The 18,063-nt window shown below is 25.2% G+C and overlaps 1 protein-coding gene across 7 annotated transcripts in view; it reads left to right on the plus strand.

Moving 5' to 3' along the window:
- Positions 1 to 18,063, plus strand: part of LOC107450996 (uncharacterized) — an 85,125-nt gene that overhangs the window by 21,414 nt on the left and 45,648 nt on the right. For 4 of the 7 annotated variants that reach the window (XM_071187358.1, XM_071187359.1, XM_043038867.2 and 1 more), the window contains exons 4-6: positions 9,292 to 9,390; positions 13,708 to 13,845; positions 17,644 to 17,861. In XM_071187358.1, coding sequence (XP_071043459.1) covers positions 9,292 to 9,390; positions 13,708 to 13,845; positions 17,644 to 17,861 — 455 coding nt within the window. Of the gene's footprint in view, positions 1 to 9,288; positions 9,391 to 13,707; positions 13,846 to 17,643; positions 17,862 to 18,063 lie in introns of all 7 variants that reach the window. The other 3 variants (XM_043038863.2, XM_043038862.2, XM_043038865.2) reach the window with 1 other exon arrangement.

Consider the following 18,063-nt stretch of genomic DNA (forward strand, 5'->3'; position numbering starts at 1 on the left):
TATATATATATATACAGTACATTCTCGATATCTCAAAATTTGAAGGGATGACAAATAAATTGTGAGTTAGCGAGTTTTCGAGATTTCGTTTTCTATATCGAGTTTTCGAGATATCAAGTTCACAGCTAAATATTTTCTAAAAAGAAGAAAAATGTCTTCTAAAATGGAACTCAAAAAGGTAGAGTCATTAAACATTAACTACTAAAACTACTAATAATTATGAATGTAATGATAGTTGACTATATATAAGCAAATTTAGCAATGATAATTAAATTTTTAAAAGTATGACAAATATAACTATGCATTAAATAGAAAGCTTAAACTTACATCGTAATTTTTCCGAAAAAATTCTTTCCCTATATCGAAAAATAATCGACGTTTGTTACGTCGATTATTTTGAGAAAAAACTCTTGAGAAGAATTTTGAGAAAAAACTCTTCAACATAGCAATTCAAATTAACATTTGGTGGATATGTAATGCCAAGGGAGAATATCAGCAGAATAACATACACAATGAACACCTAAGAGCCAGATTGTCGCCAAAGAAAGACTTGACTTTTAAGACTTGCTTTTCTGTTGATATGAATTTACAAAACGACTTTCTATGTAGAAATAAAATTGGTTTGACACTCGAGTGTAAAACGAAAGAAAAGTTAGAACTTTTATTCAAATGAACTTTTAGACAGTTTTATTGCATACTATTTAAAGCACTATGTGGATTTCGATTGACCAAATTGTATAGGATGACTAAATTGTAAAGAATTGTATAATAAAAATATTCTACATTATGTAAAAAATACTAATAATACTGAATTATGTATACGCATTGTTTATATAATTCTTAAATTTTTAATCATTTCTCAGAAAATTTATAAGGTTTGATTTTTAGCAATTTTTACATAGTGCAGAATATTTTTACTGTGCATTTCTTTACATTTAAGCCATAAAACGAAATCTACATAGTGTTTCGAATTGTATACCATAAAACTGTATAAAAGTTTACTTGAATAAAATTTCTTACTTTTCTTAAAAATTTTCATTTTTTCCTACAAGAATCAAACCAATTTTATATTTACATAGACATTCTTTTGTGAATTCATATAAACAGAAAAATAAATCTTAAAATATTATTTTTTTGGTGATAAGCGAAGTAATATTATTTTTTAATATTATAATGTTTTTTGGTGATTACGAAATGTTATCCAATATATTGGACTCCGGCACTTAGGAGTTCAATTTGCATATTATTTAGCAAGTATGTATATTATTAAGTATAATATATGTTAAATATTATTATATATAGTATATGTTTTATATTATTATACATATGTGTATATTATTTTTTAAATTCAAAAAATTTCAGTATTGAAATTTATCTTACTGTAGACTTAAAAGATTTTTATTATTAATACAATATGGTTTTAGTTTTTTTATTTATTGGTTTAATTATTTATTTTTAAATTTAAACTTTTTAACTTTTCTTAAAGACTAATTAATCACTTTGCTATTATCCCTACTTTTAATATGATACATTGAAATTGTATTTTACTAACTAATCAATTCATAATTTTGTGAGGTACTGAAAAACATTAGGTTTTTAGCAATTTTATTTCTCTTGATTTTCTTTGAGTTTATTTACTTAATTAAGTAAAGATTTTAAGAAAGAAATAATTAATATGAACATTTAATTAATTTAAATAAAACATTGTAACTATAAGTAATATATAAAATAGAATAATGAATAATATAATAAATTCAATAATAAGTAATATACTAAGCAGGAAAATAGTTTATAAATTGAATACTATAAATAATGTATAAATGATATAATAATAATTTAAAATTTTTAATATTATATGTATTAATATTAAAATTTTTGTAATAATTAATATTTTTTGTATTAAATTTGTATATTAAATATTTTTCAGTAACTAATGTTTCTTAATAATTAATATAATTTAATAATTAATATTTTTATTTTAAATAGTAATATTAAATATTCTTTAATATAAATATTTCACCTCTATTTTTAAAAAATGAACGATTTCTAAATGAATTATTCTCTCTTTCCATTCAATCCTGCAATGAAAACTCTCAATTAAAAAATAAGTTTCACAATGAATAATGTCTATAAAAAAAGTTTTTTTTAAAATCGTTTTTATAATTTTTAAAGCAAAATGTAAAGTAATTCCACCTACATTTTGCATCAAGAATTAAATAAATATTATTTTAGTACTAAGACACATTTGAAAATTTAACTCAAAATATTACTTTATCCCTTTTGTTTTGCGTCTTTTAGTTATTATTTAATAACTTTCATTTTAAAACTATTATTTAATACCTTTGGAAAAAAATGTTTATGATCAAACTTGTGTGACTTTTTTCCTTTCCTTTACATATACTCCTTACTTAATTTTACATGCATCATATTTTACCTCCTTTCCTTTTCTGCATATTTTACCAAACCACTTCTCTAATTTAATGAAAGTTGTATTTAAAGTTGATATTTGATTAAGTAGTAATAAATCAAAACTTTAAACATTTAAAAATACTACTGGGGTCATAAAATTAAACAAAAGTAAACTGGCATAATCAGTTGGCGTCTAAAAGTTAACAAAACTTAAAAAATCTATCAAAAATAATTATAAAGTCAGTTAATCAAATAAAAGGATATTTAAAATAATATTGTATGAAAGATATATAATTTTTCTATATTAGCTTAAATAAATTTATAACTTGACATAAATAATAGAAACTTCAATGGAAACATTTTGGAAATGTAACTATTTTGCTGTTTAAAATGTTAAACTTATCGTCCTTTTTTCCATTAAATTCTAGCTCTTCAAAGATTGCTGTATTTATTCCCGAGAAAATTGGAAAAAATAATTTGAGCCATTATTTAGAACACTGCTTGTTTACTTTTATCATTGATTTCCGTTATTTTCATTTGTAATATTTCGGAGCACTCTGTTCTATTGATTTCTACAAAATTCTTTTCTTCATTCTCGGTGCAATTGTTTTGATCCAACATTGAAATTAATGCTGATCACTGTTGCGAAATTAATTTTTTAATTGCTAGTACATTATAAATGTAAAATTTTCATTACTGTTTCTTAAGAATATCGAGATCATTATTTCTATCTTGACGTTTCACTTTTTCATGATGGACTTGTGATTGATTACTATTATTACTATTTCACACTGAATCGAAAAAAATGGTGATTAAAATGCGCCATGTAATTAAGTTAGCTCTTTATTTTCAATAAAAATGTTTTCTTACAATAAGATGTTGTTACTTATGGCTGGTTGAAATTTCAATCCATAGAGATTTCAATCCATAGAGACATGGACAAAAATGGACAAAGGAACAAAAAAAAAATACTACAAATATGCACAATGTTAACATGCACAATATTGACATGAAATTATAAGTAAACATAAGCTAAAAAAGGATAACCAAGGAAAAGGTAGAGTTCGATCAATAATAGTTCATAGAAGTTCTAGCAGTCCTATATAATTTGGTAAGTCTCTGAGACTCTGTATCTAAATCTGGGCATGCAAAAAAGTGTTCAGCATGCCCATTTTACAGATTTGACAAATACTTGATGGAAGTATTCTAATTATTTTCATATGTTCGGCTAAGCAGTCGTGGCCTGTCTTTAGTCTAGAGTTTGCTATAGTTTTCTTACTGGTTTTGTGGTAAAAGATTTTCCAGCTATCTTGGATGTTGGCTCAGGATTTATCTATTGACTTGGCTACTTGATCGTATTTGAGGGTATATGTAATTTTAACACACATATCTTTTAAGTGATTCTGGAGGAATGGGCAAGTTGTCTTGTTGCTAAAGAGCCCCTCTCTTGGCTAACAAGTCAGCCTCTTGGTTGACGTCAATTCCCAAATGCAAAGAGATACATTGTAAAAGCATAATTTTGTTGTGATTCACAGCATTTGCTTTATTTTCATGATAGTCTAAGTTTGTGTGTGTTGATTTATGACGACAACTTGAATGGTTGCTTTAGAGTCAACCAAAGAAACCGCTTTAGAGATGTTTTTTTAGCTCAATATTTTCTAAAATTGATAATTTAGCAGGAATTTCAACATCGGAATTTGACATGTAACACCCCACAGATGCACACTGTACGAAGGCTTTACTGTATAAGCCGGATTCAGTATTATCTAGTATTTCAAAGCCCATCTGTATTCACTCTCAGCCTTTCGGGTATTATTCATATAACAGGAACAAGGAGTTAGCTCTCAATATTGGGTCAGGTATGTCTTTCTCAATTTCTAGTTGATTCTCATTATACATATATTCAAGATGTTTAATCAGCAGCTTGTCAGACTCAATTGGTTTGTTTACATTTAATTTTCAGTGCAGTTTTTTTATGAATTTCTATAGGAGAGATTTGAGTTTTTAAGGGACTTGTTTTGAATTCATTTATCTATTGCATTCCTTGCAATATTTCCATTTTAATGTATGAGCCTATTTCTCAATTTCTGTGGCTATTGAGGGGTTCAAAGTTGCAAAGCTGAATAGTTTTGACCGCTCGGTAAAACAACAACTCGGTAACAAGATTCACAAAGAAATTATGAAAAAATTATTTATTCTTAAAATGGTATTTATAAATTATAAAAGCATAGTCTTTTAAAATGAATTTATGTGAATTTATGTAATGAATATATATATATATANCAAATCTTCAAATCCTGCTTACTGAATATTCCACGTACATTTTGGATGAATGCCAATTAATAATAAGAAGGAAAGTAAACTTATATAAGCTAAACAATTATGTATGTATTCAAAATTGTGAAATTTAATCTGGCACATTTTTATCTTAATAGTCGTGTTAAAATCAAAATAGCTTACTTTTATGTAGAACCATTTTCCAATTTCAACTGTGTTATAGAATTTAAGAAAAAAAAATTACATAAGCAAAGCTTGTAAGCAAACCCCACGCAAACAAAGTTCTTTTTTATTTTAAATGTTCGTGTTCTTTCCTCGAGTAGAATACCATGTTTTACTACATCATAATTTCTAAATAATGTGTGCATCATAAAATTAAAATTTACTTTTCTTAAGAATTCAGTCTTTTCTAATTTTTTTTACTAAATTAATATGCAAAATTTTAGTTTAAAACTGACATCTTTTTTCAGATCAAACTTCGCAATTCAATTTTCTATGAAAAAAATTTAAATATGAGAAAAATCATTTAGTATTAATATTTTATTGAACATTTTTTTTAAAATTTATAGAGACCTTGACGTTTAAAATAGCGGTTTAATAAAACCCGCTTGAAAAGCACTTGACACTTTCGAAAACATTTTACTATTTGTCTAAACGATGTTATAAAATATAATCTAATAATAAAATTCAACTTTATGTTTTTCCCACTTGGTGTAATTTATTTTCATCGTTTTTTTAAAATATATATTCTTAAACTAAATTGATGATTGTTAAATTAATTTCTGTTAAGCAAATGGATTCTTTTTCAAGAATGCTTCGGTAAAACATGTTTCAAAAAATTTGATTACTTAAACAAATGATGGTACTTGTTTGTGTTAAAATTATCTATAGTTTAATGTATCTTTCCTTTGTTATTTTTTTAAGCAGCTATTGAATTTCATCTTGAGTAAATTTGATTCCAAAACTTTAAACTGCGATGTTTGCTTTTCGTAATCAGTTTAGTTCGCTGAAATCTAATATTTAAAACTGATGAAGAATTTTGCATTCTTTATTATTACATTATTGCAATGTACGACTGCGTTCTATTTAGATCTTTTGTCAATGCATTTGAGACCCTGTTAACATTAGAATAGTTTCCTAAATAATTAAGGTTTTCAAATGCTATTTTTAAGTAAAACTGCATTTTAACTTTTAAACATGAAAAATGTGCGAGATTTTAGTTTATTAGTTTCTCTTGTAAAGTAATTAATTAGTAATCAAAATTGAATGCATATTTGTATTATTTTCTTTCATTTTTCTTAATGAAGCTCGCAAATTTATTTATAAATAAACTACATAAAATATACCGTCAATAAAAACTACATGCCTATGGTTTCACGTAACCCTTTGTGTGGTGAAAAATTATCAACTATTTTTACGTAACCTAAATAAAATATGTATTTCAAATAATAGCTTCCATGTATGCTAATTAGTCATTTATCTTTTTTTTTCTTTTTATCTTATGTTTTTTTCAAAGGTGTATAAAATACATATATTCCTATTTCGTTACATGTATTCAACAGTGTTTTGATAATGGAATAGCAATATTAATTACGATTACTAATGGCATCAGATGGCTCAGTGGTAAAATTAAATTATTGTGAAGGACTGGGGTTCGATCCTTAGTGGCGACTAGCGCATTTTGAGTAATGCTGAGTATGTTGCTAGAGTGGAAGCCCCCATAATCACCTGGCCTACAACAGGACGTTGTGGAAACTTAACTGACATTATTTCAAAAACTATTAATAATAAATAAATCTTAATATGCATAATCAAACATAATATGAATAAACAAGTTCATTTCTGTAAATATTGAAAACACATTAATGCCCAAAAATCTTTTTCCAAGCATTTTCTTTATGTTTTACTAGGCAGATATTTTACTTTATTTTCGATACTTTATTTTTGAGACTAAAAATAAATAATTGTACATGTCTCAAAAGCAACTTATGTTTTTGTTGCTGTATTATATTATTAGCAATGTTTTTTTAAAAAAGAATTGCTTTCACGTTTTCACCTTTAATTTTATATTTCAAAGTGAAACGTCACTCAGAATGTTCCTGAAAATCCCAACACAAGAGTAAAATTATTAAGATTTTCGTTTTATTATTTATAATTTTTATTATTATTTTGTACACTGTACTTGCATGTGATTAGGTGTTATTGCCTAAAGAAAGTTGGATCAACCTGTATATTAGTAATATTTACCTAACAACATTTTCTTCAAAGTAATCTCATGAGTTTATTTTCATACTTAAGGAGGAAAGAAGGGTTTTGAACGAGTGCCAAAACATTGTTGAAGAATAGGAACTTTTTGTGTGTTTAGATATAACTTTACTAAAAATAAATCTATATTATTTTTATCCGACTCGTTAAGATTATTTGTTTTCTTTCTTCAAAGTTCCGTGTTAATGAAAACTCTTAAACCCTCTGTGTCTAATCGATACATTAACTGTACACTAATGAAGTGTTTATAAATAATAATTTTCCAAAGTATTTAAGAATTTTTTTGAACTTGCGAATTCTTTTCTTTTTTTATATGAGTTAACTGTATCAATGAAATAGATTTTTTTCTAAATTGACGTGGCAAAAATTTTAGTTTGACATATTAAAATCTGAGATCCTATTTGAGAATTAAAATGAGAAAAAAATAAATGAATTTAAACGATAAGAAAAATGTAATCCAATGTTAAAACCTTCCTTTGTAATTTTTTCTATAAATTTATGATGAAATAATGAATAAATTTTATTAAAAAAATAGCTCCCTCGGTTGTGCAACCACAATTTTACACTTTTCTTTCTTTATATATGTATCTTTTTATGGATTGAATTGAATCAATACTTATCAAAGGACATTGCTCATAACAGTCAATACAAAACTTGTTTTGAATTCTGAAAGATTAAACTATGATTTAAACTTTATTATTATGGTGAAATTTCGTTGCTTTTGCAATTAACAACTCATTGATTTAATATTTTGAGTTTTATCACCCCTATTACTCCAGCACATTTTGTATTTTTATTCATAAATAAATTTACTTTCTTATTCTAACTATTGTTTCTTTACATTTATATCGTAGATTATTTAAAAAAGCAGTTAATTCTTCCATTTTAGAAAAATTTAAAAAGTGTAGGGACTTTTAACAGAACCTTTATTATAAGTTAATAAATTTTACGTTTGTAATTTGCAGTATTAACTACTTTTCAAGCAATGTTGTTTCTCTATAAGCTTTCGACTTACTTTTTTCATTATAAACCTTATTCTTTTTATATAAGAGTTCGTCTTCATTTCGTTCCATTTCGTCGCGAACTGATGCATTTTCTTTTCTTTTTTTTATGCTTTCTTAGGTTGACGTTGCTGTATATTTGTTCACAAAAAAGAAAAGAAAAAACACCTTTTCTTGAAGAGCTCGTTCTGTATTTTAACACTCTTCACCCTTTCGTCTCATGACACAGATTTCGTTGCTCAACACGCTCTTTCACTTTTGCGTTTCATAGACATTTTTTATTTAGAGATATTTTTTTTTTTGGTAGTCATAATTGGTACGTTTTATTCGACTTAATTAACCGCTGCGTTAGAGATAATTCAGCTTTTGTCAGAAAATAGGCGTCATAGCTAAAAAAGTTTACTTACAAATTCTTAGAATAGTTTTTAATAGTAACTAAGCGCGTTGAAGCTAAAAAAGTCTTAGAAAAAATTGTTACGGAATTGCATTCGTTTTGGTAAAAAAAACTAAGCGCTAATTATTTTGAAATTTATATGGTCTTGCGCCTGCATTTAGTGCAACTCAATTCTTTAAAAAAATTTTCACTCTTTGAGTTAAGTAATAATCTTTTTCATTTTTACTCCCCATTAAGTGTATAGTCTTATAGTGTATTATTTCTTATTGCAAGCCAAAACATAAAATGTTTTTAAATCATTTCAGTTCTGTAATATAATATTCTTTTTTTTTTCGAAAAAAAAATCGTCTTTAACTTTATTTACTTACCTTTTTTCCATTTTTTTAAAAAAGTATAATTTTATGATTTCTTAGATTTATTATATTTTTTTTACGTTCAAATGATGTTGATTTTTTTTTCGGCTTTTGAAATATACTTCTTGATTTTGCTTACTAATAATCTAAAATACAATTGTAATACTTCCCATAATACCTGAAACCCTTTTTCAGTATTTTTCCATTGCCTTAATGTTTTGGTATTTTTTTCTTCTTGTTTTTATTTTGTTTTTTAAAAAATAATCATTTGGGGGGAAATATTTTATTTTTTATTATTTGAAAAATAATTATGAAAAATATTTGAAAATAAATATTTCATTTTGAAAACTATACAATTTAATTTTAATTTTAAAAAAAAAATATGTGCGTTACTTTGAATGCTCAGATTATAAAATATGACAATGGTGTATCCCAAAAATTCTCGAAAAGTCAACCCTTTTGCATTATGTTGCATGGTTTTGCATTATATTGCATGCATTATGTTGCATGGAATTTTTCTGGTTGCGATGAATTTTAAATGCAAAAAATATGCTTCCATAATTGTTGTGGTAATAATTCTTTTTGGTAGTAGCTATGACATCACAACCTACAAACGAATCTGAGCTTCAACTATATAGAGTGCTACAAAGAGCCAATTTACTGTCGTACTATGACACTTTCATTTGCCAAGGTAAGTCTCTTATTTTCATTCAGCTTTAAATGTCTGTCATTATAAAAAAGTTTTATTTCATTTATTACTTGAATATATTATTTTTTTATTTATGGTTTTGGTCAAATAGTGGAGTTGTATACCAATGCTTTTCGAAAGATAAACTAACAGTCATTACTTTTGGATAACATTATCGGTTTGTCCATGTTTTTTCCTTATAACGCAAAAGTAGAAAAGAAAACAAAATAATGCTAATGATCATTATAATATAACATCATTTCCTCTCCTCCAGAATATTTTGAAAAAATAATTAATGAAAGAAATTAAGCAAATATAAATTTTTAAGGCATATTGGATGGATACTGCAGTTTCCAGATTTTTAATTTATTTATTTTAGAATTTAATTTTTTTTAGTAGTTAGTTATACACGTACTTTATAAATAAAATTAATATAATGAAATGATATACATGAAATTACTCATAGATAACATCAAACAATTATTAAAATTTTAAAATGCATAATGATTATAACCCTTTTAAAATTATGATGCATTGAAAACAAATTGAAATTAATTATTAAAATTATGTCTCTTTTTATTTCAATAGAAACTGAAATTATTTATTTCAAGTAATTCTCATATTTTTTGTTTCTCGTTTATCTCGTGGAATAATATTTATTTGTATAAATTTTTTTTTACATTTTTCAATGTAATATACTTACAAGTTATAATCCATACTCACAAATATAGTTTGTCTCAAAAACTGATTCATACGTACTTTATAAATAAAATTAATGTTATTAAATGATGTGCATGAAATTACTCATAGATAACATCAAACAATTATTAAAATTTTAAAATGAATAATGATTATAACCCTTTTAAAATTATAAGGCATTAAAAACAAATTGAGATTAATTATTAAAATTATGTCTTTTTTTATTTCAATAAAAACTGAAATTATGTATTTCAAGTAACTCTTATATTTTTTGTTGCTCGTTTATCTCGTGGAATAATATTTATTTGTATAAAAAATTTGTTACATTTTTCAATATAATATACTTACAAGTTATAACCCATGTACACAAATATTGTTTGTCTCAAAAATTGATTCATACCCCAGAGTTCAGGAAATGCTGGTTTAAAGTGCTAATTTTTTTATACTACAGTTTAAAAAATAAACTGTTAAACTGAAATTGTTTGAAGTACACAGTATTTTAGTATTTATTATTTGTTTACTACATGTTTATTTTAATTCATACCTTATTGCTAATTTCTGATTTTTTCATCAGAAAATTTAAAGCTTCTTCTAATATGTATGCAATAAAACGTGCGAAATCAAATTTTTAAAATATTTTTCTAAGAGTTTAAAAACAGCGACTTTTGATGACAACTTTATTTATTTGTTGAGGCATAGTATCCTTTCAATATTGTAGACTAAATTGAGGAAATAGGAAACTATATTAACTCACAATTTTAATATCAGAATTTTGAAGAATTTGAGAAATGACACTCTAAGATTTCAAAATTATGACTGACATTTTTAACTTTTGTAATTCTGATCCTTTGTTGGTTGGTATTTTTATCATTCAAAATTGTAATTTTCTGGCTTAAGTTGTCATCGTTAGCGATTTGAAATCGATTTAACACTCTCGATTTAACACTTGATATTGTCAATTTTCGGGCAAACGTAATTGTTTTATATTTTTTTTAAATTTTATCCAAAATAAGAAAGAATTCTACTTTATTTCGGTATTTTTATTTTTAATTCATTTTATATTCATTTATTTGGATTAGTGAAAGAGACAAATATTATTCTGTGCTAATGACCCGCATAAATTAAGTATTATTTATCTGGATTAATGGGTCTGTATCGATTTGCTCAAAAATGAATTACTTTAAATGGATTTTTTAAAATTTTTTTGCCACCTGGAGTCTGTTCAAATATTACATAAATATGTTTTTATTAATCTTGGACTTTTCAACAATTCTTATGCTCACGTAACAATATTCATTGTTATAATCTATTTTTAGGATTAAACTAAAATAAAAGCATTTTTGTTCTGTTTCTGTGGTTCCCTCTTTTTTTCACTGAATTTTATTTTAGTTCAAAATTTGAAATTTTTCTAAGAGTTCTTTTTCTTTAATTTACAAAAAATTAAAATAATAAAATTTTAATGTCTTATTCAAGTATTGCTCATACCCTTCCCCTTCATTTGCCAGTAATATTTTATTCATAAGATTATATTGATGATATTATTAATATTAGTTTTAATAGCATTCTTAAAATTTGAGGAAAGCGCTTCTTTTCAGAAAAAAAATATTTGACTTGTTTTAAAGCGAATTATATCCTAAGTAGCTACATAATTGCATCTTTTTCTGGGAAATAAACTGTACAACTAAAGTAATAATTTATTGTCACATTAGATGATAAAGAAAATTTACTTAACTAAAACTTTAACAAGTTTTCAAATTAAAAATTTTTTCGTTATTTTTGCAAATTTTTATAATTAATTTTGACAAGAAATAAAATATGCGCCCTGAACTTATTTCCGCTGTAAATTCAGATCTGTATAGTTAAAACAATTCTCTCCAAACCTGATAGTAAGTGGAAAGTTATTTATTAAATTTAATTTTCTTGTAACTGTTATGTGATTGTTACTTTTTCTTATTTAACTCCTTCTATAACTTTCTCTATAACTGTTCTTTGGTGTAGTTACATAAAGCATTATCTTAAAATACACTTCTTTTTATATAAGCAAAGGAAATTAAACTATTTAAGTAAAAGAGATACGATCTTCAATTTAGTTTTTGCATTTGTTTTGGGAAATGTGATTTATAAGTCTGAAGTATATATAAGGATAGGATATATATATATATATATATATATCGATGAAACATCAGAGTNATATATATATATATATATATATAGCTGTTTTTTTTAAACTCACACATCTAGAAATAATTAAAATTCAATATAAATTTGCTTGGAGAAATATAACTTGTTATGTTTTTTTGCAATCAAAAAACATTATTTTCTGATTTTGCTATTTATGACTCATATTTATGGATTTTATTGTTATCTATCTAATAAAAGTATACTGATGTTGTTTTAAATATCCTATCCTTCTTCAAGTATTAAAGTTTTTCTATAAAATATATTTAGTAAATTGTTGATGACTCCTTATGCTGCTAGAAAAATAAATTCAACATTAAACCATAAATTAGCTCCCTTGAATGGGGCAAATTAACAGCAATCTGAATAAACCCATTCCAGTTAGAGCTATAATTCAGATTAAGGATAGAACATGCACATATGTGAAAATTTTCCTATAAATAACAGTGTAGCTAAGAGATACAAAATAATATGCAAAATCTCTCTAATATGATACAAAATAGCACCCTGGTAATATTACTAGTAAACTTTCAAAGCATATTATGTCAACACGCGCCAAAATTTCCAACAGTGCATGAAAAAATAGTATATGTTTTTCAAACCGATTGCGTTTGTGAAACAGAATTTTTCTTTCAATATGACGTCATCATTGTTGTGACTAGAATTGAACAGCCGTCTATTGATTAATCTTACTTATATCTTTTTATGTAAGCTGTCTTTCACCTGCGTTTTCTTTCTGTTTTTTCCTTTTTTTTCCCTTACATATTTGTCTATGTATCTAATTTCGCTCTTATCATTTAGCGAAACCCTAAGATGTGAAAGAGAAACAAAAATTTGGTAAATTTTTGCCAGCTCTAACAATTTTCTTCTGTTACATTTATTTTTAAGAACTTCAGATTTTGATATAGGTTTTTTAATTTAATCTAAGTTTACAATAATGAAACAATCCTTAAAAAAATTGAAATGGTGTTTATAAATCTCTGAATTGTACTTCTGTAATTTTTTTTCTTTCTTTTCCGAATTTATCAAATATATTCGTTGCATTGATTTGTCTTGTTGAAACTTAAGCAAAAACAAGAAAGAAACATTTGTTCAGATTATTTTTTTCTGTCAGCACTTAAAAAATTCCTCTTATAGCATCATCAAAACCAAGTCAATCTATTTTCAGAAATTTTCAAAAAAACAAAAAACATTTTAAACACATTTGTGCTATTTTTAAATAATAATATAAAAAAGAAGAAAATTGGATAACGTTCTAAAAATGAATAAACTGTTTTATATCGATATTTTAGTTTCAAATTTTTGGCACTAGTATTTTTGAAATTTAATAAAAATTAAATAACTTATATTTATTGTTTTTAAGTTAGCACATTTCTAAAAGAGAGTGTCCACGATTGCCCCATTTCGTGATTGTTGTTGAGGTAAGCTGCTTGCATGTTTCAGGTGGTGATGACGTGCAGCAACTTTGTGAAGCTGGGGAAGAAGAGTTTTTAGAAATTATGGCATTGGTGGGAATGGCTAGCAAACCTTTGCACGTTCGCAGGTTACAGAAAGCCTTGCAGGAATGGGTCAACAACCCAGGTAAGTTCTATCCATATCTTTCTCTAAATGTGTTTAGAATAAAATATTTCATTAATTTATGCCACTTATTTCAATAAAATTAAATTTAGAGAAAAAATTTGACTGAGAGACGTCAAATTTATATTTAGAAGAAGTGTAAAGGTTGTTTAAAATTAATGTGACTTTAGGCTGACAATTGAATTTAAATATATAAAAAATAGCTAAATAGTTTTTTATTTTATTATATCTTATAACTTTTTAAAATTGTATTAATTTTTTAGATTTTGATTGATATCAAAATTAAACTGTGCTTAACACTAGATTGCCTAAGGAAGTCATTTTGACTGCTTTTAATTTCAATTAGAAAAACTATAATGACACAATTTCTTAGAATTTTGTGACTTTTTGTACAACATATAATTTTTTTTATTGTTAATATTTACTAATAACTTGTTATATGACTGTAAATGATATAATAAATGTTAAAAATTAATTTTAAACAAATTTATTTACGCATTCACAATACTGTCATTTTGACTGCTTTTAGGCAATATAGGTATATACTAATTTTCCGTCCTTCTAGTGTTAATTAGTACAGCTATTTTAAGTTACGCAATAGTAAACCTTTCCAATTTAATTCAAACATAGAGCATTATACTATTAGATAGGATACGGTATTATAATATTCGTAATTTACTAATTCTTAAAAAACATTATGTTTGGAAAAAGTGAAGTCTTCCTACGCAGTTAAAATATATCCATTGCGTTTTTTTTTTATTCAATTACCTATCAATTCAATTAATTCTTCCAGCAAAGTTCGATTTCTTAAAGTAGTGAAATTGTGAACACATTTCGAAAGTAGTTTGTAATCACCACATTTAAAAAAAATAGTTATAGTTAACTACATTTGTAACAGAGTAATTGTAGTTATAGTAAACTGCAAAAATAATGTATTTTTCCCGACCACTGATAATGATTTAACAAATAATATTTTAATAATTTTTCTCTCGATGTATATCATTAATTTTAAAATCGCTTGTATTTAAAACTAGTTTGATTTTATAAAATTATTTTTAAATAAGTTATTTTTTTAGTTTCGCTTTCATTCCTAATCTCTATAAGAAAATTTTTTTTCTCCAATATCTAAAAAAACAATTATCTTTATCAAAAATTTTCTACTCTGTTTTAACGGTAACTGATAGGAAAAAAAAGAGTTACGTCTTTCGGGTGACTTAGATGTAATTCCATTATCTCACGACATATTGCGAATTTTTCATCATATAAAAAGAAATTTTCATTTTGCTTCTTTTTTACATTGTTTCTTTTTACTTTGTTTCATTTTTACTTTGTTTCTCTTTACCTAAAATTTTCTACTCTCATTTTACGGTCACTCATAGAAAAAAAAAATACGTCTGTCGGGCGACTTAGATGTAATTCCCTTATCTCACGTCATATCGCGAATTTTTCATCATATAAAAAGAAATTTTCATTTTGCTTACTTTTTACATTGTTTCTTTTTTACCTTGTTTTTTTTACATTGTTTCTCTTTACCTAAAATTTTCTACTCTCATTTAAAGGTAACACATAGAAAAGAAGAGTTACGTCTGTCGGGCGACTTAGACGTAATTTCATTATCTCACGTCATATCGTGAATTTTTCATCATAAGCAATGTTTTCAATTTGTTTCATTTTTACATTGTTTCTCTTTACTTTGTTTCTCTTTACCTAAAATTTTCTACTCTGTCTTAATGGCAACTCATAGAAATAGCGAGTTACGTCTTTCGGGAGCTTTAAATGTAATTCCTTTATCTCACTTCATATCGCAATTTTTCATCATAAACCATTAAGTTTTCATCCTGTCTTTATTATTTAATAGAGTCTAATGCTTCCATGAAATCTCGTCCATTTTTTGCAGTAAAAGTGTTCAATTCGAATAAACAGGATTATATATTTTTTACTCCTCTTCTTAAAACTCTATTTCTTCTCATACGATGCCATTTTTTTTTCGCTTTTATTTACAGAAGCTTTTATTTACATATTTTTTTAACAGAAGACAAAATTTGTCTTTTTTTTCATTTTTTAATTTATTTATTTTTCTTTTAAATTAACGAAGCGTGTAAAAATGAATAGAGGAAAAGTAGTAAAGATAATAAATTTTTGTTTTCTAAAATATTATTGTTCGAAATCCTGGGTAGGTAAATTGTTATACGTCATGTTTTTGAAGCTGAAATAAAATGAAAATTTAAACGTAACCCTGATAAGCATAAATTCTTTCATTTTTTCAAGAAAAAATATTTGAATTTTTGATTAAAAACAAAAGAAAGTTTACTTTGCAATTGTCTATGTTAATTTTTTCTATTCTAATTTTTTTTTCTTCAACTTAACAACCTATAAAATCTTTTAACCTTAACTGCCCAATCCATGTGATAAATTAATTTCTTACTAATTTAATTAATGCAATAAGGAAACCATCCATTTTTTATATGATCATTATTTAAAATTGTTAATTAAAATTAATAATTATTAATATCGTCAATTGTGTTTTATTGATAATGAAAAAAAAAATTTTTTATTATAAATTTAATACACATTGTAATGTTCCATAAATAATAATAATTGTGGTTTTATATATTTTGCCGAAGGTTTAAATTAAGCTGATACCGTTCTAGTAAGCAGTTAATTTCGTTAAACTTGAACTAGTATAACAGCAACTAAATGAACTTTACATTCAATCCAGGGTAGAACTGGGAATGTGGGACTCAGGGGGGTATTAGGCTAAAGGGCGGTAAAATGCCTGAACTTATTATTATTATCTTTTTTTAAATATTAATAAATAGTTATTGATTTTATTATTTGATAATTTTATTTACCAAACTGTAAACATACTTTAAAAAGCTAAACTTGTTATGCTTAATTTTTCATTATTTTTGATTTTAAGCTAATCAATATTTTTAAGTGATAGATATTTATTAAATCACTAGTAATCGAATAAAAAATATATACCAACTTCGCAGAGCCGTTAAGCATGCTTTTATAATGGATAGATTCGAATCCTCTGGAAAATATTAACAAATACTAAGTTTAAATGGTGTATTTGCTAACGTCTTGCGAAAAGAAAATTCTTTAGAGAATATACTGGAAAACTATTACAAATATGATGCATAAAATTCATATCTTTTTATTTAACTTTTCAACTGAGTTAAATAAAGTTGTTACTATTATTATTATTTTTTTAATTTTAAATTGTTCTATCGATTATAGACTGAAAAACATTCAAATGTGATAACTTAAATTTGAAGCAAGTTAAAATTAATCTTAAATAATCCAATTAATTAATACTAAGTATTAATTGGCATGCTACGCACTAATTATGTTACAAAACCGATACAAAAGCATACTTACTCTGAATAAACATACCTTATTTTTGACAGATTTTTAATATCAAAGTATGGAAGAAACAGGAAACAGGAAATTATGGCACTAGTAACTTAATGGAAATTATGGCACTAGTACATTTAATCTATAATATAACGGTATTATATGCTCATTGTTCAGAGAGTAAGACTCTAAGATAGTTTTTAGAGTATACATACAATTGGAGCAAAATTGAGATCGCATCATGATATTATTAAAATCCACATGATTTTAGGTGAATTATTTGAATAAAGATATAAATATTACTTGCCGAAATCATCTAAGTGAGAAAAAAACTTACTCTTAAATTGTATAGGATAGCTTCTTTGCTTTGATTAGAAAAAATAAAATTTGCTGTGTCTTGAATAAAATGTTATATTCATGAGTTTATGGGTTCTCTTCCAGCTATGTTTCAAACGCCTTTATTGCCGTCATCTGTCCCTCAAAGTCCTTATCCAGTTAGTCCTCCAGTAGTTAGACCTTTGAACCTTTCTCAACCATCTCCTGTGGCACCTATGCAACCAAGCCCACCTATGCCTATTTTAAGTAATAGTAATAGTCAATCATCACCATCTCCCGGTGCTAAAGAAGCTTCATCTCCTCAACCAACATCATTTCAACAGGTAGTTCAAATAATTAATTATTTTATACTTCATACTTTCAGAATGTATCCATTTTAATTAATAATTTTAGTAATCATTTTTGTAACTTTAGTATTTCATATTTCTCATTACATAAACATTAGCATAAAATTTTCTCATATAATTCGTAAAAATCAATCTTTTTTTTTTTCTTGATGAAATTAAAAAGTATTCTATTCACTTA

This window comes from Parasteatoda tepidariorum, chromosome X1 (assembly GCF_043381705.1).
Source record: "Parasteatoda tepidariorum isolate YZ-2023 chromosome X1, CAS_Ptep_4.0, whole genome shotgun sequence".
Lineage (NCBI taxonomy): Eukaryota > Metazoa > Arthropoda > Arachnida > Araneae > Theridiidae > Parasteatoda > Parasteatoda tepidariorum.